The following is an 18,512-nucleotide window of genomic DNA, read 5'->3' as shown; positions in this document are numbered from 1 at the left end:
GTTTCCGGAATATCTTTTATTTTTTGGTGGGAGAGCTGCATGTGTGTGAATAGGAAAGCATCGTTTCAACAGGTTTACCTCGCGAGTGATGGGCTGTGCCAGAGCCGAACCCTGCAGACTGTGGTGGAGAGAGCATGTATTCCTACTTTCGTGATCAGATCCAATCAATTGGTTACATATTAATCAGTGGGCATGTCTCATCTCTCTCTCTCTCTCTCTCGCTCTCTCTCTCCAACAATCCAATTGTGCCTCTCCTCTCCTCTCTCTCTTCGGCCACAACGCCATGCAGGCCACCCAAGTTGACCCAACGCATCCCAGCAGCACAACAGCGATATCTCGATAGCTCCGTCCACAGCACAGCACAGCACAGCACAGCACACAACCCCCAATCTAATAAAACAACACCCAACTCCCCCCACCTGCCGACACCCACCAACAACAGACCACCCACCCCCCCCCCCCCCAATGACCACAAGCTCAGCAACCGCCGGCTGGGAGCAGGTGGAAGACAAATACTACCGCAAGATCCTACAGTACTCATCGCTGTGGGACACAGACTTTGATCTCTCGGACTACATTGTTGCCGGTGCGCCGTATGGGGGAGCTCTCGGTGGGTTTACCTTACACTCCGGGTTATCTGTAGAGAGAGGGGGGTAGAAGGGTGGAGGGGGGGGGGGGGGGGGGGAGAGAGAGAGAGATAGAGAGGTGCTAATAGAGCCTCCAAACACAGCGCTGTACCGCGACGAGAACAAGCTACAGGCGTACCGTGGGCCGGCGCAGGCAAAGGGCGGGATTGACATCTACAGCTCTGCGGGGACACTGATCCGGCGGATACCAGTATGGCCCCTCCTCTTGCTCCCAATCAACCCCCACTCTGCCCCTCTCCCTGGATAGGGGTGTGGATGTGGGTATCAGGCTGACAGAACTCACAGTGGGACAAAGGCTCGATCCGCGGGCTGGGCTGGTCGGAGGACGAGAAGCTGCTTGTCATCACAGAGGACGGGACGGTGCGGTGCTACTACGATCTGCAGGGCGACTTTACGCAGTTTACGCTCGGGAATGTTTGTGGAGCTCTCTCTTTCTCTATCTCTACCTCTCTCTCTCTCTTTCTCTCTCCCTCTCTAGCTATCTATCTACTCTCACGATACTCTCTCTATAACATCCAACTGACCCTAACCCGACCTCCAGGACGCCGAGACCATCGGCGTCGTCGAGTGCCGCTTCTGGTCCACCGGCTTCGTCGCCCTCCTCACCAACAACCGCCTCATCTCCGTCTCGCGCTACGACGAGCCGCGCCCGCGCCTCCTCGCCGACCCCACCCCGCACATCCCCGCCAACTCGCGCATCCACTCCTGGGAGCTCGTTCCGCCCTCCTACACCCTCTCCCGCCACGTCGAAGTGTTCATCTCCACGGGCGCCACCATCCTCATCGTCGACGCGACCGAGGTGCAGGACCAGCTGCTGCAGAACGGGCCCTTCGTGCACATCGCCGTCTCGCCAAACGGGAAATATGTGGCCCTGTGCACGGCCGAGGGCAAGGTCTGGGTCATCAAGGCCGACTTCCAGGATAAGCTGAGCGAGTACGACACGGAGATGGGTGCGGGCCAGCTGCCGCGCGCGATGGAGTGGTGCGGGAATGACTCGGTGGTGCTGGCGTGGGCGGATGAGGTGCACATGATTGGGCCGCAGGGGGCCGCGCTGCGGCATTACTACGATGGATGGGTGCACCTGATACCGGAGATTGACGGCATCAGGCTGATCTCGACGGAGAAGTGCGAGTTCTTGCAGAAGGTGCCCGGTGAGGCCGCCCTCACACCTGGAGATAGGTTTGGACTATGCTGACCTGGTGGTAGATGTCACGGAGGAAATTTTCAAGATCGGGGCGACATCGCCGGCGTCGATATTGCTAGATGCGGTCGACCAGATTGAGCGCAAGTCGCCCAAGGCAGACGACAACATCCAGCTGATCCGCTCGCAGCTGCCGGAGGCTGTCGACGCCTGCGTGAAGGCTGCGGGCCACGAGTTCTCGCAGCACTGGCAGAAGCAATTGCTGAAGGCCGCCAGCTTTGGGAAGAGCGTGCTGGAGCTGTACAGCTCTGACGAGTTTGTCGAGATGTGCGAGACGCTACGGGTGCTCAATGCCGTCCGCTTCTACGATGTTGGAATGCCCATTACATATGAACAGTATGCCCTCCCTCCCCAGTATCATGATACCCTCAGGTAGTAGTATACTGACAGCCGCAGATACCAGCGGCTCACCCCCGACAAACTCATCACCCGCCTGACCTCTCGCCAGCAGCACCTCCTCGCCCTCCGCGTCTCCGAATACCTCCGCCTTCCCACCGACAAGATCCACATCCACTGGGCCTGCCAAAAAGTCCGGCACTCCCAAGACGACGAAGACCTTATCTGCCGCACCGTCGTCGCAAAACTAACCGGCCTGCGCGGCATCTCCTTCGAAGAAATCGCGCGCACCGCCTACGACGAAGGCCGCGGCCGCCTCGCCACCCAACTCCTCAACCACGAGCCGCGTGCCGGCCGCCAAGTGCCACTGCTACTCAGCATGGCCGAGGACGAGATCGCACTCGACAAGGCGATCGAGAGCGGCGACACGGACCTCGTCTTCTACGTGCTCCTCTTACTCAAGAAGAAGCTCCCCCTCGCCGCCTTCTTCCGCCTCATCAACGACCGGCCCGTCGCCGCCTCGCTCATCGAGGCCTCCGCGCGCGAGACGGACCCCGAGCTGCTCAAGGACTTCTACTACGCCGACGACCGGCGGAGCGACGGCGCGCACGTCGTTCTACGCGACGCCCTGGCGCAGAAGGAGCTCGCCGCCAAGATTGAGAAGACGAAGCTTGCGGCGAAGCTGCTGGCCGACTCGAAGGAGCATGCGCTTGAGTCGCGCAGCCTGGACGAGAGCGCGCGGCTGCTGCAGATGCAGGAGGTGTTTGAGAAGGATCTGGCGGGCGAGAGGTTCGCGGGGGAGAGTGTTAATGAGACGGTGTTTCGGCTTATCAGGATGGGGTACAACAGCCGCGCGAACAAGGTCAAGAGCGAGTTCAAGATCCCCGAGAAGCGCTTCTGGTGGCTGAAGCTGCGGGCGCTGGTGGCGAAGCGGGATTGGGGCGAGATTGAGGAGTGGGGGCGGACGAAGAAGAGTCCGATTGGGTGGGAGGTTTGTCTCTCTCCTTTCTTTCTTTCCTTCCTTCTACTACTAGAGATATCAAGAATACTAACCACCGAGTGCACGACACAACAGCCCTTCTTCAACGAGTGCCTCTCCGCCGGCAACACAAAGGCCGCCGCAAACTTCATCCCCAAATGCACCAACCTCGCGCCCGCCGACCGCATGGACATGTGGGTGCGCTGCGGGCTCGTCGTCAAGGCCGGCGAGGAGGCCTTCCGCGCAAAGGACGTCAATGCCCTCGAGGTGCTGCGCACAAAGGCCACGGGCGTGCATGCGCTCGAGATTGAGCGGTTGCTGAAGCAGCTCAGGCCGGGCAAGTAAGGAAGTAGTAGGTGGGGGGAAGTGGGAGGCTTTTTTTATTATTTGTGATGAGGATATGAATTTGATGTAGATTTCATGACTTGCAATTGTTGTGCGGATTTGAGTTTTGTGTGTGGGATGTAGTGCGGGGACGGCTTTGTTTGTAATGCGGTGGAGGTAATGGAGCTGGAGCTGGAGCTGGGACTTGTTGGTTGGCTGGCGTGCCGGGACGGAATCATGTTTTATCACTCATGTGTAGTTATTTAGCAATTTTATCATTTTCCATCCTTCACCACTCCCAACCCAACCCCCAACCATCATGAGAGTAAGAGCAGAAATAGTCAAAAGAGTCAATATGAAAAGGTATTGGCAGCAGTAGAATACAGAGCGCACACCAGTACAATGGATTCCCCCCACAGTAGAACACCGGACATCTACTTACTCCCACAACCCCCCAACCCGTACCAGAGCACGTAAACCGCACAAAAACCAAAAGCACAAAAAAACCCATTAATCTCATTAAAAAGACAAAAAAAAAGCTACCCTACCCCCCTTCCCTTCACCCTCCACCGCTCCACCCTCTACTGCTGCCCCCCACCCCGTCCGCCCCTCCCACCCCTCGCACCGCCCCGTCCACCGCGATAGCCCCCCCTCGACTGGTGCCCGCCGCGGCCACCCGCCTGTCCGCCGGCACCGCCGCCGCCGCGCGGCCCGTGGTTGTCGCGCGTGTTCTGCGCTTGTGTTTCTTTGACGAGGTCGATTATCTCGTCGGGGACGCGGAGGTATTTGATCTGCTGCCGTGTTAGGGCCATGTGGAGGAGTAACAGAAGGAGGGGGAGGGGGGGGGGGGTGGGGGGGTGGGGGGGTGGTAAATACGTTATTGCCACGAACATAGCACTCTGCTAGGCGGAAGAACTTGTCACCTTCCTATACACCGTTAGCACCCCATTCCCACTACTAACCTCCACCACCACCACCTCCACCACCACCACCACCACCGCCAGAGAAGCCAGAGAAAGAGCAGAGAAGCAACACAACATACAGGACTAGTCTGCACCACCTCCTTCAGCGTCAAGTTCATCCACGTGTCGCAGTTGACGAGATGGCCGTTCAGCGTCTCGCCGTTCTTGAGCTCGACGAGCATCGGGTGGCCCTGCGCCGTGTTGAGGAGTGATAGTGGGAGCTGCGCCGGGGTGCATTAGTTTTTTTGGCTTCCCTCTAGATTAGAATTGGAGTAGGGGAGGACGGGGACCGGGGGCGTACCATGATTGTGGGTGTGTATGATGTAGTGGTGGTGGTGGTGGTGGTGGTGGTGGGTGAGAGGGGTGTGTGTGGTGGGGTGTGTGTGAGGTTGGGTGGTGGGGCTTGGCGTGAGGTAGGGGTGTTGCTGGTGGCCTGGATTTGGGGGATTGGATTGAAGACGGATTGTTTTTTTTTATATTGTATTTCATGGACAAGTGCGGTGGAGGGAATTGAGATTTTCAGTGAACTATGGTATCAGAATTGGGTTTAGCTATTTACTATCGATATTGGGTGGTGCAGAATAATAATAATAAAAAAAAAGGGACTTTTGATACTTGACCCTTGCATGCTCGACTGATCATTACCACCCACCGCCTACCACCTACCGAAATATTGCCTGCAAGAACCAGAACCAAACGTAGAGTATACAGTATACCCCAGAAGAGAGAAAAATAGAAATACTGCACTCAATTGCGCGCTATATGTACATTATCCTGCCTTTTTTTATTGAGATCTAACATGAATATTTTACAAAGGCCCCAAGTCAGCTTTAAATACAAACTACAAAGCCTCTTTACCTTCCTCCACCTCCTCCTCCACACCCTTCTTCTCCTTCCCCTCCGGCCTTGAGAACAAAAGTGGCCTATGCTTCTTCAGATACGTGCTCAGCCTCGTGACCAGCACCGCCAGCCTTTCACTCTCGGCCTCCAACCACGGCGACAGCTCCGACCCAGCCAGCACGCTCTTCGCCTGCAGCAGCGCCTCCAGCACCACATTGTAGCCCTTAATCATCTGCATAGCGTTATAATACGACATCTTCATCTGCGTCGCCGACCGCCTATCCTCATACTCCACCAAACTGGGCTCAAAATCCACCTGCTTCCACGCAGCCTTCAATCTGAGCGCAATCTCACTCGTATGCTCCTTCAACCACTCCACAGTCTTAAACTGCAGCGCCGCATCCGACCTCATCCACAGGAGGCCTCCCAGGACAATCGGATCATCACAATACCTCGTCTCCGACTCCGGCTCCAGCGTCAGCTCCCTCTTTCCCACAATATCCAGCAGCACCGTGCCGTCCCTGAGGCCCTTCATGATGCCCGCCTTCTGCGACTTCATATGGCGCTCCCTGAGCGCCATCATGAAGTCGCGGGCCAGCCTGCGCTGGAAGCGGAAATCGGTCTTGTCCGCGGAGCGCGCAATGTCCATGAGGACTTCGACGCGGCCGACGCGGATGAGGTGGCGGACCATGCGGTGGAGGAAGGTGCTGCTGAGGGCACCGTTGGCCTGGTAGTAGCCGCGGATGAGCTCGGGGATGGTGGCATAGTCGGACTTCTCGGACATGAGGTCAAGGGCCTTTTTGAACATACTGACGGGGGTGCCGGGCCTTTCAGGCTTGGGGGTCAGAGTGTAGGGCTCGTCGTCGAGCATGATGCTGACGGGGTCCGATAGGAGGCGGTCATGGTTTTTGGGGCGGGTGGCGAGGCGGAGGTATTCTTTGGGGAGGTGGGCGGGGATGAAGTAGTTCTCGCGGAGGTCTCGGAGAAGTTCGTCGAGCTCTTCGTTGGATGTTTTAGGGAATTTGGGAACAGGTCCTGGGTAGTGGTTAGTTTAGTTCTAGCACAACATATAAAAATAAATGAGGAATTGAGGGGCCTACGGGTGTCTCGCTGGGCGGATCGGGTGGTGGTGAAAGTCCGGAGAGGGCTGCTCAACTGGGTCGATAGCAATTGCGGGCTGTTTCTGACGCCGAGGGTCCGGCGGAGGAGAGTCTGCACGGCGGCCATTGCGTTCAGTGTATATGTCTATATTTCTGCAGGAGTCTTGTGCTCGAGTACGTCGGCCAATTGTCAATCTGAGGTTTCTCGCCGTCCGTTTTTCGTTGCACGCACAGTCTCTGGCGGGGTGAGGCCGAGTGCAATTGAATTTTCAGTTGATGTTCGTTGTCTTGGCACCCCGCCAAATGTTTTCCCCTGCACGGCCCAACTGCAACACCAAAAACGACAAACGCCCCAAAGACATCACCACTTCTGCCTGTCTGCCCGCCCCACAGCAGAGTATAGCACAGCAGAGCATAGCACAGCAGAGCCCCCCCCCCCCCCCCAAGAAGAAAATCCCGCAGCTATGATGTCCGGCCCATCATCCCTGCGCTCAATGGCCTCGTGCTGGACGTCACTCACCCAGTCCCTCAAGATCCCCACCCTCCTCAAGCCCACGCTCCTCCCCACAACCTTCACCCGGAACTTCATCGTCGGCACGTCCCTCCCCTCCCCCCACACTCACCACCACTACTAACACCTCCACAGCCCCCAAGCGCGAAAAGCGACGCATAAAGATCCACCCGCCCATCAAAGGCCCCCCCAAGAGCCCGCTGCAGGCTCTGACCACCCAGGCCCTGCAGACGCTCGACCCCAACGGCACACGCCAAAAGATGTTCTCGCGCCACAACAAGGACAGCATCCGTCCTGGCGACATCGTCCAAGTGCGGCGCCGCAACGGCGATCCCTTCTCTGGCGTGCTTCTCAACATCCGCCGGCGCGGCGTCGACAGCGCTTTTCTGCTGAGGGACCACCTGACGAGGGTGGGTGTGGAGATGTGGTTCAAGCTGTACAGCCCCGCGATTGAGGATATCGATTTGGTGCAGAGGAAGGCCAAGAGGGCGAGAAGGGCGAAGTTGTACTACATGAGGCAGCCGAAACATGACTTTGGGTCTGTGGCGAATGTGGTCAAGGAGTACACGAGGCGTGTTAGGCCGACACAGAGGCAGAGGAAGTAGGCGCTGTTTGGTTGGGCGTGGGTGTGTATATGTAACTATAAATGTAACTTGAAGGGGGGAAATTCCGGATTTGAAACATTGGCTGGTTGTGTGTGATATGTGGGCTGCTTTGAGGCAGATTTTATACGGTATTCTTGTGGTTGTTGGCTATGCTTTTGGCAGGGTCTAGGTCCAATACTTTCTGCTATATATCGGGATCTGGAGGCGACTGGAAACCGAAATATGACTCGAAGGTCACTTTATTGGGATTGATCAATTGGCGAAGATCTCGGGCGTGTAGTAAGAAACCTCAAAAAAAAAGGCTAGATTAATACACGACTTACATGATTTCTCGAGCTATCAGTTAACGAGTGAGAGTTCATGATTCCCATATGAAAACCACACTCCTAAAAACACAAAACAATTATATCTGCTAGCCCAACCACACGCGCCAGCCATCTTACTCTTTAAGATTCAAAACGAGGAATTACAACATCACACGCTTGTCTCTTTCCATATGACGACGCAGAGTAACATGAAGGTCGATATCCAGTGACGGGGCATCCATGTTTCAGAAACTCGTATCATAAGCGGCCCACCGCATCACCATGATAGGACCAAGATAACTACCTCATTTCTGCTCGCTATACATTAAGTCTCAACGCAAAAGATGACCCAGTTGTGTTCTAGTCGAGTGTCAATAGCATGTGCACACGATGCATACAGATATAACCACATAATACTGCGCAGCGTAGGTACATACATGTATGTACCCGGTGAGACAAGACGCCAAGAACGAGTGATCCCGTGTGATGGCCGGTTTGGTATGGGATCTATAAAATTCGGTAGCAAATGCCACAACAACACGTCTGGATTGTTGAATAAACGCCAATTTGAAGAATTACCCGGCCCCCAAGGCTGTCTTTCCGAAATTCATCTCAACCACTAGCACTGTCAACCACTAAAAAAAAAAAAGCCCCCCAAAAAAACACCAAAAAAATAAAATAAAAACCCTTGGCAGCCGAACAGGAGAATAATCCAGAGAAACCACAACCGGAAATATAGTCTAGAGTTTGAGGGCAATAGAAATTACGTAAAAGGCCTAAAATGAAACAGTTTTCGGTATACGTGCTCTCTAATAACACATGATGCAAAGAGACGCAGTTCTTCGCTGTCTGCTTAGTAATAAGGGAGAAATCAAACATCAAAATAGCGTTCTAATTTATTCCACTACAAGAAAAGAAGGAAAGAACAAAGCATTCTATAATGTCTAGCCTGACGAGCAGTCTATCCACTAGACCACCCGCCCATAGTGGATAATGTGATACTTGACCTTGGCAGTGTGCCAAGATGAAGCAGAACCCTGACCCTATGTCCGTATATTAAGTCGTTTTTAAACATACTAACCGAACTGTGCATCTTGCATCATATGTTATTGTAGAGCACGTCTACCGAAAACTGTAGAAATTAACCACCAATTAGAAAACTACAGTCGTTGCATGCAGCTAAACGGGGGTAAAGAAGGGTGCCGCAACGAAATGTGGGGAAGTCTCTCAGCGTGGCCGATCTTTGTGGGATCCAGTGCTCCATCCTATATCTAAAAGGCCGATCTACAGCTGCAGCTAGGGTACATAAACACAGTAGCGTGACGGTACTAAGTGACGATACGCAGTATAAAACAAGTGTTTTAGAAATAATTTCAAACCACCTACAGTCTCCTCTTTCTGGCTTACCAGACCCAAAAGTCCCAAACCCATGAGTGGACGGCCCAATGGCGAGAAAAGTTTTATTCAGGATGAAGAGCCAAAAGCTCTCAAACACAACCCACTACCATGACTTGTATGCATGTCTTTCTGCGTTCCAGTCAACCCAGAGGTGTTCTATCTCTTAGTTTTATTCCTGGGGGTGCTTCGTTTTGACTACACTACGACGCAGTTGGCAATGGCTCGATGACTTTCCGGTTTTACAGCTCCGATACTGGCGAGTTTAATGATGGGCACGATATTCAGTATTTTCCCGACTTTATCTCGAGATCTCCTAGTGTCGATGCTAAAGGATTCAAAATAAGTCTCCCTCATGCTCAGGATTCTTTCGATTGACTGCAAACGGATGTGCATTTGACCTTGAATTCAATCCACCATTTTTGCCAAGGATTTCTGCTCCCCCGGCCCGTTTTCTTTTAAGACGTTAACCAACGATGAAAAGCTGGATTTATATGCCTCAAATACAGATTGAGCTTAGCTTATATTATTCTCGAGATTTGTCTCGGGACTTACCTCAGGTCTCGAGACTTCCAAGACAGGACGGGACGATACAGGCTGACAGGACAAGACTTAGTCTAAAATGGTCTCGTCTAATTGTCTCCAGCACTAGTATCATGGCGTAAATTAGAGTTTCTAATAGAGCGACTCTATCTAGCTACGTGGAGTAGAAGGGGGGTATACCGGCATGAAGCGTCGTGCTGCATGCATCCACTCGGTCATTACCAGTTGTCAGAACTTAAAGTATGGGAGTCAGCCAATATAGGTCACTACGTAGGGGTAGCATGTCATATCAAGAGTCGATAAATCGTGTCAGAATACGGCAGAGAGCAAAGTACAACCCAGAGACCTCTTAAATTGACGAATAAAACGTAGGAACAAATTATCTCCCTCTCCTCTGATTTTCTTCAAACATGTACTATATACGTACATATGTATTCTACAAGCAATTGGAGGTCAATGGCGAAATAAGCGCAACAGCGAGCATGTGTTTGTCAACCAATCAACCAGGAAAATACATATCACTTCTCTTTTGGCCGTTAACCAATACCCCTGTCTATCGAACATTTTGGTACCCTTCCGATTCGTTCCCGACAAAATTGACCAATTGTATAAACACTTCCTGGATATGGCGGGGAAGCCAATCTTTTAAGCTTGCATCAACTATATCGTTTCCAATGGGGTCAAACGGTAACGTGCGCTCACAAATTCTATTGTATCTGTTAGTTGCTGTGCTTTATGCATGTCCCGAAGGCATCTCTGGTCCGGGAGAGATCTGATATCGTAAACGGCCATTGTGACATCTTGGAAACGTTGCGAGCAACCCTTGCAGAGGCCATGGATCATGGCCATGTGTCGACACCGCATAAATTATAAACGACGTCGCCAACCGGTCGAGTGACATCTCGTGAGGATTATATAATCAACACCCCACAATCCGCTATTCGCGATTTTTCTTTCTGCAACACCACAGCTATCCAACCCCACCAATCCCCACATAACCAATAATGGCCCTCCGAGTTCCCGGAACCTCATTGCTCTCGTGGGGAAGCCCCCTCAGCCGGCGGGTACTTCTCCCTGCTTGCAGTCGGCAGTTCACCTCGACCGTTAATACCGCACTTCCGCTCCCAGCGGCACTCAAGGTGTCTGCGTCGTCGCCGTCCAAGATCGCCGGAAGGAAGAGGGCGCGGTATCAATTCCGCCCGCCGCGATTCTACAGGGGTCCGTTCTCGCCCGTACAGCCTCCCAAGCCATCGGCGCCCAACTCGAGACTCTTCGTGCCTGGGCCATTTACTTCTGAGCGTAGGTCCTACTCTGTTCACAGTCTGAAAGCGCACAATTGGAATTGGGATTGGGATAATTAAAATTACCTGGTGTGGGGGGTATCACAGGTCTCCAGGATCATTACTACACAACTCTAGCTCCGGACCTTTTGACAATGACATATGTTCACTTGCCAAAGGGGTACCAGCCCCGCGACTACTCGTTCCGTCACCGAGAGTGGGACGATTCATCCCCGTACCATGCCGGACGTGGGACCCGCCCACCGCCTGGGAGGACGGCGCTCTACCCGGCGCCCCGGCCTCGTACGCACCGAAATCTGCCAAAGCTGACTGGTATCACGGTGCATACGATGGTACGTGATGCGCTGAAGGACTCGGCGTTCCTTCATGCAGCCGGTATGGTGGTGCAGAGCATCACTGGTGCGAGGGCAACCGTGCATTACTCCAAGGTCAACATTGCTGCTTTTGAGTTGCGTGCGCAGAAGGCGTGTGCGGTTACAAGCACTGTCAAGGGGCCGCTGGCGTATAGATTTATGAGCTCCTTGATCGATGTTGTGTTGCCAAGGATAAAGGATTACGATGGTGTGTCGATGAAGTCTGGAGACTCAACGGGAAACATCAGTTTTGGATTTACACCTGAGGCTGTTTCTCTTTTCCCGGAGATTGAAGGTGGGAACCCCATCCCCACAGTGTTTGGGCCATCGAATGATTAAATCGCTGACTTGGCGTAGTAAATTATGATATGTACCCCTCAAGAATGGTTCCAGGTTTGCATGTGACTGTCCACACCTCTGCAAAGACCGATCGGGATGCAAAGCTACTTCTCATGTCTATGGGAGTACCGTTCACCACTAAAGGGAAATCAAAGAAGAAATAAACGGCGTACAAGGTAGTAAGAATGTTCATATTTCTTTGCATTTTTAGGTACTGTGTTTCAGAGCACGGATATTGTATTATAGGGGGGGATAGACTAGCCCGTGGAAATTCAGTCCAGACCCAATGAGCCAACCATGTATTTCTCTCAAGCTTCTGGGATTTCGAGTGATTCTGTATGATCGAATAGAAAGGTACAAAACACGGTATTGATGCTGACCGGCCGAATAAAACCTGGTATTCCAGATGGAATAAAACAATAAAAGGGATGAATATAGAGAAATGGGGGTTGGAGAATTCTGGATTTTAAGGAAAGGATGATTAATTTAGTCTTAGATCACGGGTGGCCGAACAGCTTCTAATAGTCAATTATGTTTCCCCTGATTCAATAAAATGTATATTTGCACTATGCCGGTGTGTATCGCCTTCTATAACGCCATTAATCCTTACCGCTTTCCCATAGAGGTAATCATCTCTTGGTGTACAGATCTATCCCTCTGTGCCTCTGTCAAGGAATTAATACCTGAAGCAGTCAATGTTAGCTATCTCCAAAAACCAGCGACACCTAAAGGAAGATATACATACTCCTAAGATCACCAACAACATCTTTCGCCTTTCCAAAGTAAACTTCCTGGAGCAAGTTTCTCATCTTGAGCTCCATATCCTCTACCAACTTGCCGATATTCGCGATGTGCGAGGAATCGTCATCGACCGGCAAGGTCTGTTCGATCTGTCGAGTCATGTTACCGGAAAGATCCATCTCGCCCAAGGATTCATCGCCGTTGATCATATTTAGAATGACGGTAGATGTGAGCTTGTAGTGGGCTGTCCGAGCTCTGTCGGTTGCCTCAAAAACATGAATAGAATCCCAGGAACCGATGGACTTGTTTGATGGCGAAACAGCTGTGTCCGAATTAGCTTGAGCAACGTTTTAAGTGTAGTCCAAGGTGGCAAATTGCATTTTTTCAAAAGAACAACACCAGCAAAGCCATCATCCAAGTTCCAGAAGTAAACGCTTGAGACCCCACCCTCGTAGTATCTATGCCACCCCTGTCAGCTTCACCTAGACCAAAAATTTCGTTCGAATATAGCTTACAGCTCACGATAGATATCGAAGGCATCGTTAGCAGCGACTTCCATCTTTCGGACCTTCTCACTGGGGAGAGTTCCATCGGTCAAAGGTGGATCAAACTCGTTGCTCCACGGGGACCTGTATGAATCTCCATCACGGTTGTAATCACAGAGGAGATAGTCCCGTCCAGTCTTTTTGCAACGTTGAACTTGAAGCGGTTGATCGACGGAAGAAAGGAGCTCTTCGGTAAGGTCGGGAACCAGATTTATCAATGCGTTGACATTGTTGGCCGTGTGTTTAGGGTTAAGACGGCGGAGGAGATCGCTATGGTAGTCGTCAGCAAGTTATGGTTCAATTATAGAACTTTAGTAATAACCTACAGGGCGGAATCAAATGGGTCCGGGGAAGACATTGAGCTTGTTTTTGAAAAACAAAGAGTTGAATAGGAGGTGTTGGTTACGGGGCGGGGAGCTACAGATAGGTGGGGTGTAGGGACACGTGCAGGGTGCTTGGCAGGGTAGCAGCAACGACATTGGAGCTTTTTGGCTCCCTAAATTATGGAAAGCTACACCTCCATCGCGAACGCTCAATAATTAAATCTCCACGAGCTCCGACAATAGCTTGGAATCTTAAATGTCTTCTCTGGGTCCCTCGCTTACTGAGGACGAACTGACGTCTCTCCTGGCTCGCATATCTCAAAAGCAGTCTGTGCAGTCACTCATTATTCTTGATCGGTCTTCAGGCTCCATTATCCGCTCTTCCGGCTCGATTGCCGCCAATAGGAATTCGGAATCTCTCATCGGAGAGTATGCGGGGATGGTTTGGAAGTTTGTTAAGAGCGCCGAGGAAATGGTCGGTGGTATGGATGATGAGGTATGTTTATAAACATAGCGGGTGTGAAAGAAACACTTACTGATTCGCTCCTAGGACGATTTGAAACTTTTGAGAGTCAGAACGAAGAGGCACGAGTTGGTTATCGTACCAGGTAGTTATTAATGTCCTTAAATTACTGTGCCTGAGCTGACTAGTCTTCCAGATCCACGCTTTATCTTAGTCGTTTTCCATGATACACCAACGGCTTGAAGCTAGCAGCATGCTCACTTATGGATTGGACGGCGTTATAAACAAGTGGTTTCATGGTAATATTTTGGGTGCACATAAAGGCATTTCTTATTTTTCTTTCCTAAGGAGGCTTTACGAGATACCTATTTTGTAATCAGAGTGGGCTCTTGATAAGCACACCGCATAATTTTAGGTTCTTTCGAGGCTCCTTTATAAGTCAGTTAATTCTGAAGCAGAAGTAATGATTTTACTTGTGACATCTCCGGTTCTCATAGTGCTTTTGACAATTCAAATCAACTAATTACATGTACTAATGCATATGTAGATATATTTGATATTGGAAGTTTACGACTAGAATATAAATCCTTGGCGAATTATTACATGTAATTCCTGGTAGTTATTGATGATAGACGCAGGAATGCCAAGGTATAAAGAGACAGGGTTGCTTAATTCACCACAATACCATTTTACAGCTTGAAGAATTAATTACTTTATAATTTATTACAGAAATACGGAAGGAGTTTTATTAGCCTGGCCAGCAATACCTTTTTCCAATAATTCTACTTTCGCTCTATAGTGAAATATTCACTCATAATAGCAGTGGTACTATAACTACATGTATCGTGGCCACATATTCCTTAGCTAGGCTCAGAAGGGCCATATCAGCTAAACAATGTACAGCTATAGCAATGTTTCCGGTTATTAGCTTAGTGACATCTCATGATGCACGCCGGAGGTCATCGCAATGAGTTGGTCAGACGCTAACAATTTCCTATATTCTTTTAGTGATTTATAACAACTGCCAGAGGCAATATATTAATAATCAAGGCCCAAGATTAAAGATAGAATCTCCAAATCGCAAACAGCTCAGGCACCTCCAAAGTGGGTTAGGGTTTCGCGCAATTGACTACCGATGGTTACCCTACTTATCGAAAACTTCGACAGAGCCTCAAAAAAAAGTTCCTAAGCTCAGTGCCAGAAACACCCAATCAACCATCATTTTACCCATTGCTACCAAAAATGAAGGTCGGTTTCAACGTAAGTTTCTCCCAGTTTCTCGCTTTCTCTTTTCAATTGATTGCTAAAAAATAATCCCCCCAGTTCGCAAATTTACTCGGCACGGTTTACTGTCGCGGAAATCTCGTCTTCACACCAGATGGAAACTCTCTACTTTCGCCAGTAGGAAACAGGGTTTCGTGTTTCGACCTCGTCAAGTGCGCCTATCAACTCCTCATGCGTGCGCTGGAAGAAATGTTACTGATTTCCGGGTTCGCAGCAATAAGTCCTTCACCTTTAGTTTCGAGCACCGGCACAACATCGCAAGATTAGCTCTTTCGCCTCAAGGGACATTATTACTTACGGTTGATGAAGGTCTCTCACAAATTATCCTAATTCTAATACAGTTTCTGACGCAATTGTAGATGGCAGGGCGATCCTCACAAATTTCATCCGTCGTACCACCCTGCACTACTTCAATTTCAAATCAAAGGTTACCGACCTGAAATTCTCACCAGATGGTAAACATTTTGCTGTCGCCGTGGGGCGCAAAATCCAAGTCTGGCGTACACCCAATGTCGATGAAGAACGGGAGTTCGCGCCGTTCGTTAAACACAGAGAATACGTAGGGCATTACGATGTCGTGAATAGCATTACCTGGTCTAGTGACTCGAGGTTTCTTCTAACTGCGTCAAAAGATTTGACGGCAAAAGTGTTCTCGTTAAATCCCATGGAGGGATTCGTACCGACTAGTTTGGCGGGGCATAAAGATGCGGTCATTGGCTCCTACTTCTCTAAGGATCAGGAAACGATCTATACCGTAGGCAAGGATGGCGCATTGTTTGAATGGAAGTGGAAACAGCCACCAGCAAGGGAGGATGGAGACGAAGACATGGAGGAGGTAAAAGAGAGGCCAGAGAGGTGGATGATCACGCAAAAACACTATTTCCAACAAAATCACGCAAAGGTCAAGTGCGCCACATTTCATCAGGATTCAAATTTACTGGTAGTCGGATTTGATTCAGGTATTTTTGGTTTATATGAAATGCCAGACTTCAATATGATTCACACCTTGAGTATCTCCCAACAAGGGATTGACTTTGTGACTGTCAACAAAACCGGTGAATGGCTCGCCTTTGGGGCTTCAAAGTTAGGTCAACTACTTGTATGGGAATGGCAATCAGAATCATATATTCTCAAACAGCAAGGCCACTTCGACGCAATGAATTCATTGGTGTACTCACCGGATGGGAGGCGGATCATCACCACCGCCGATGATGGAAAGATCAAGGTCTGGGACGCACAATCAGGGTTCTGCATTGTCACATTCACAGAACATACATCTGGCGTTACAGCCTGCGAATTTGCTAAGCGTGGGAACGTTCTTTTTACTGCCTCTCTCGATGGCAGTGTCCGAGCATGGGACCTAATTCGATACAGAAACTTCCGAACATTCACTGCTCCGAGCAGACTTCAGTTCTCAAGTCTTGCAGTCGATCCTTCTGGCGAGGTTGTCTGCGCTGGCAGTTTGGATAGTTTTGATATTCATCTCTGGAGTGTACAAACTGGGCAACTCCTCGAACAGCTCTCTGGGCACGAAGGCCCAGTCTCAACACTTTCATTCGCACCGAACGGGCAAAATCTTGTTTCCGGTTCCTGGGATAGGACCGTACGAATCTGGAATATTTTCTCCCGAACCCAGACAAGTGAGCCGTTGCAGCAGCAGACCGATGTACTCAAGGTTTCTTTCCGACCTGACGCCCAGCAGATTGCAGTTAGCACTCTTGATGGACAGCTCACATTTTGGGATGTTGAGAACGCTGAGCAAATTGGTCATATCGATGGACGAAAGGATATCTCTGGAGGACGAAAAGTAACAGACCGTACTACCGCTGCCAATGCTGTTGGTACAAAGCATTTCAACACACTTTGCTACTCTGCTGATGGAGCATGTGTTCTCGCCGCTGGAAACAGCAAGTACATTTGTCTATACGACATTGCCTCTGGTAGTTTGGTTCGGAAATTCACTGTCTCTGTCAACTTATCCATCGACGGTACCCAGGAATTCCTCAACTCAAAGAACTTAACAGAAGCTGGCCCATTAGATCTCATCGATGATCAAGGTGAAGCTTCTGATCTCGAAGACCGTATCGACCGTACTCTCCCCGGTGCTTCTCGTGGTGACTTGTCACAACGCAAAGTGCGGCCCGAGATACGTATTGCAGATGTCGCGTTTTCTCCCACGGGCAGGTCCTTCGCTGCAGCCTCAACAGAGGGCCTATTAGTATACTCTCTTGACAATGTAGCCATTTTCGATCCCTTTGACCTCGACGTCGATGTAACCCCCGCAGCTACACTTGCTGAAAAGGACTATGTAAAGGCGTTGGTGATGTCCTTCAGACTCAATGAGAGATACCTTATCCACCGTGTATACGAGGCTATCCCTCCTGAGGATATTAAGCTGGTAGTTCGAGAGCTCCCAGCAGTCTACCTGGCTAGACTGCTACGATTCGTTGCTGAGATGGCGGAGGAAACGCCGCATGTTGAATTTGCACTACTATGGGTAGAGGCAGTTTTGAGTAAGCACGGTAGGGTGATTAAAGAACGGAGAGGAGAGTTCGAGACGGAAATGAGGAGTGTGGCAAAAAGTGTGCAGAGAATCCAGAGTGAACTGGCAAGGCTGTGAGTCTATTGATGAATTCACCCTATCCTCTCGTTTGGCTCATCGACTGACTTTTCCATTCCAGTGCCGATGAAAATGTTTACACGCTTGAGTTCCTCTTATCAGCGCCCGTACCCAGGGAAGCCCCATTAGGGTCTCCGGATAAAAAGATGATAACAGAAAAGGGAGAATCCGACGAGGAGAAGGAAGAGGAAGACGTGGAGATGGAAAATGGGAGCAACGAAGATGAATGGATCGGACTCGGTGATGATAGTGATTGAACGACCAGATCTTGGTTATGGGGTAGATAACGGTCAAAAAGCGTGTTTTGTGTTTCGTGTAAATTTAGTTTGTATTTCTCATAAGTAATCGGTTCCTATAGTATGTACATTGTGACACCAGCAATTTTACTCAAAGAGCGGCCACACTTATTCTGGAGGCTTCGGGCCACCTGTTAGTTCGAAGCCCCTGACCCCGATTCACGACGTCGCCTAGGCCCCATGACTTCGATTCCAGACACTAGTGCAATTGGTGTTGTTGCTCCAAGAAAAAACGGAGAGCAGGATAAGTATTCCCTGAAGCACCAATTAAAGCAATTAAAGGGAAATCCTGAAACGACGTCAGAGGTCGTCGAGAGTATGGTCCTCTAGGAAGAGCGTCATGGTCAGGAATCAACGCTAATGTTTCTCAAGCAGCACACACACTAAACAATTCGATCCTGCCAGCAATTAATGAATTAAACAAAAAAAAAAAAAAAAAATTCGATCCTGCCATAGCACAATCACTCGAAAAGAAAAAAAGAAAAGCGGACTGTCGAAA

The 18,512-nt window shown here is 50.4% G+C and overlaps 8 protein-coding genes across 8 annotated transcripts; 5 read left to right on the top strand and 3 right to left on the bottom strand.

Moving 5' to 3' along the window:
- Window positions 1–465: 465 nt before the first annotated feature.
- On the top strand, window positions 466–3,508 carry LAJ45_02039 (uncharacterized protein; the record flags this gene model as incomplete). The annotated part of the gene is made up of 7 exons (XM_046111631.1): window positions 466–610; window positions 731–837; window positions 933–1,061; window positions 1,189–1,798; window positions 1,854–2,184; window positions 2,245–3,175; window positions 3,260–3,508. 7 exons carry the CDS (start codon window positions 466–468, stop codon window positions 3,506–3,508), a joined length of 2,502 nt encoding a protein of 833 aa, XP_045975575.1.
- A 560-nt stretch (window positions 3,509–4,068) lies between these two features.
- Window positions 4,069–4,753, bottom strand: LAJ45_02038 (uncharacterized protein; the record flags this gene model as incomplete). The annotated part of the gene is made up of 4 exons (XM_046111630.1): window positions 4,069–4,278; window positions 4,364–4,414; window positions 4,530–4,670; window positions 4,751–4,753. The coding sequence occupies 4 exons, from the start codon at window positions 4,751–4,753 to the stop codon at window positions 4,069–4,071; spliced, it is 405 nt and encodes a 134-aa protein (XP_045975574.1).
- Window positions 4,754–5,290: 537 nt separating this feature from the next.
- Window positions 5,291–6,516, bottom strand: LAJ45_02037 (uncharacterized protein; the record flags this gene model as incomplete). Its single annotated transcript, XM_046111629.1, has 2 exons — window positions 5,291–6,324; window positions 6,390–6,516. 2 exons carry the CDS (start codon window positions 6,514–6,516, stop codon window positions 5,291–5,293), a joined length of 1,161 nt encoding a protein of 386 aa, XP_045975573.1.
- A 337-nt stretch (window positions 6,517–6,853) lies between these two features.
- Window positions 6,854–7,505, top strand: LAJ45_02036 (uncharacterized protein; the record flags this gene model as incomplete). The annotated part of the gene is made up of 2 exons (XM_046111628.1): window positions 6,854–6,983; window positions 7,036–7,505. 2 exons carry the CDS (start codon window positions 6,854–6,856, stop codon window positions 7,503–7,505), a joined length of 600 nt encoding a protein of 199 aa, XP_045975572.1.
- Window positions 7,506–10,752: 3,247 nt separating this feature from the next.
- LAJ45_02035 (uncharacterized protein) lies at window positions 10,753–11,905 on the top strand (the record flags this gene model as incomplete). The annotated part of the gene is made up of 3 exons (XM_046111627.1): window positions 10,753–11,047; window positions 11,137–11,697; window positions 11,760–11,905. 3 exons carry the CDS (start codon window positions 10,753–10,755, stop codon window positions 11,903–11,905), a joined length of 1,002 nt encoding a protein of 333 aa, XP_045975571.1.
- A 442-nt stretch (window positions 11,906–12,347) lies between these two features.
- LAJ45_02034 (uncharacterized protein) lies at window positions 12,348–13,385 on the bottom strand (the record flags this gene model as incomplete). The annotated part of the gene is made up of 5 exons (XM_046111626.1): window positions 12,348–12,424; window positions 12,487–12,804; window positions 12,861–12,940; window positions 12,998–13,297; window positions 13,354–13,385. 5 exons carry the CDS (start codon window positions 13,383–13,385, stop codon window positions 12,348–12,350), a joined length of 807 nt encoding a protein of 268 aa, XP_045975570.1.
- A 221-nt stretch (window positions 13,386–13,606) lies between these two features.
- LAJ45_02033 (uncharacterized protein) lies at window positions 13,607–14,056 on the top strand (the record flags this gene model as incomplete). The annotated part of the gene is made up of 3 exons (XM_046111625.1): window positions 13,607–13,846; window positions 13,901–13,958; window positions 14,010–14,056. The coding sequence occupies 3 exons, from the start codon at window positions 13,607–13,609 to the stop codon at window positions 14,054–14,056; spliced, it is 345 nt and encodes a 114-aa protein (XP_045975569.1).
- A 999-nt stretch (window positions 14,057–15,055) lies between these two features.
- LAJ45_02032 (uncharacterized protein) lies at window positions 15,056–17,974 on the top strand (the record flags this gene model as incomplete). The annotated part of the gene is made up of 5 exons (XM_046111624.1): window positions 15,056–15,073; window positions 15,137–15,249; window positions 15,312–15,406; window positions 15,457–17,713; window positions 17,779–17,974. The coding sequence occupies 5 exons, from the start codon at window positions 15,056–15,058 to the stop codon at window positions 17,972–17,974; spliced, it is 2,679 nt and encodes an 892-aa protein (XP_045975568.1).
- Window positions 17,975–18,512: the final 538 nt, after the last annotated feature.

The sequence above is a fragment of the Morchella importuna genome (genome assembly GCF_003444635.1).
Source record: "Morchella importuna strain M04M26 chromosome Unknown Morimp01GS003, whole genome shotgun sequence".
NCBI lineage: Eukaryota > Fungi > Ascomycota > Pezizomycetes > Pezizales > Morchellaceae > Morchella > Morchella importuna.
This window is presented reverse-complemented; position numbering and strand designations above follow the sequence as displayed.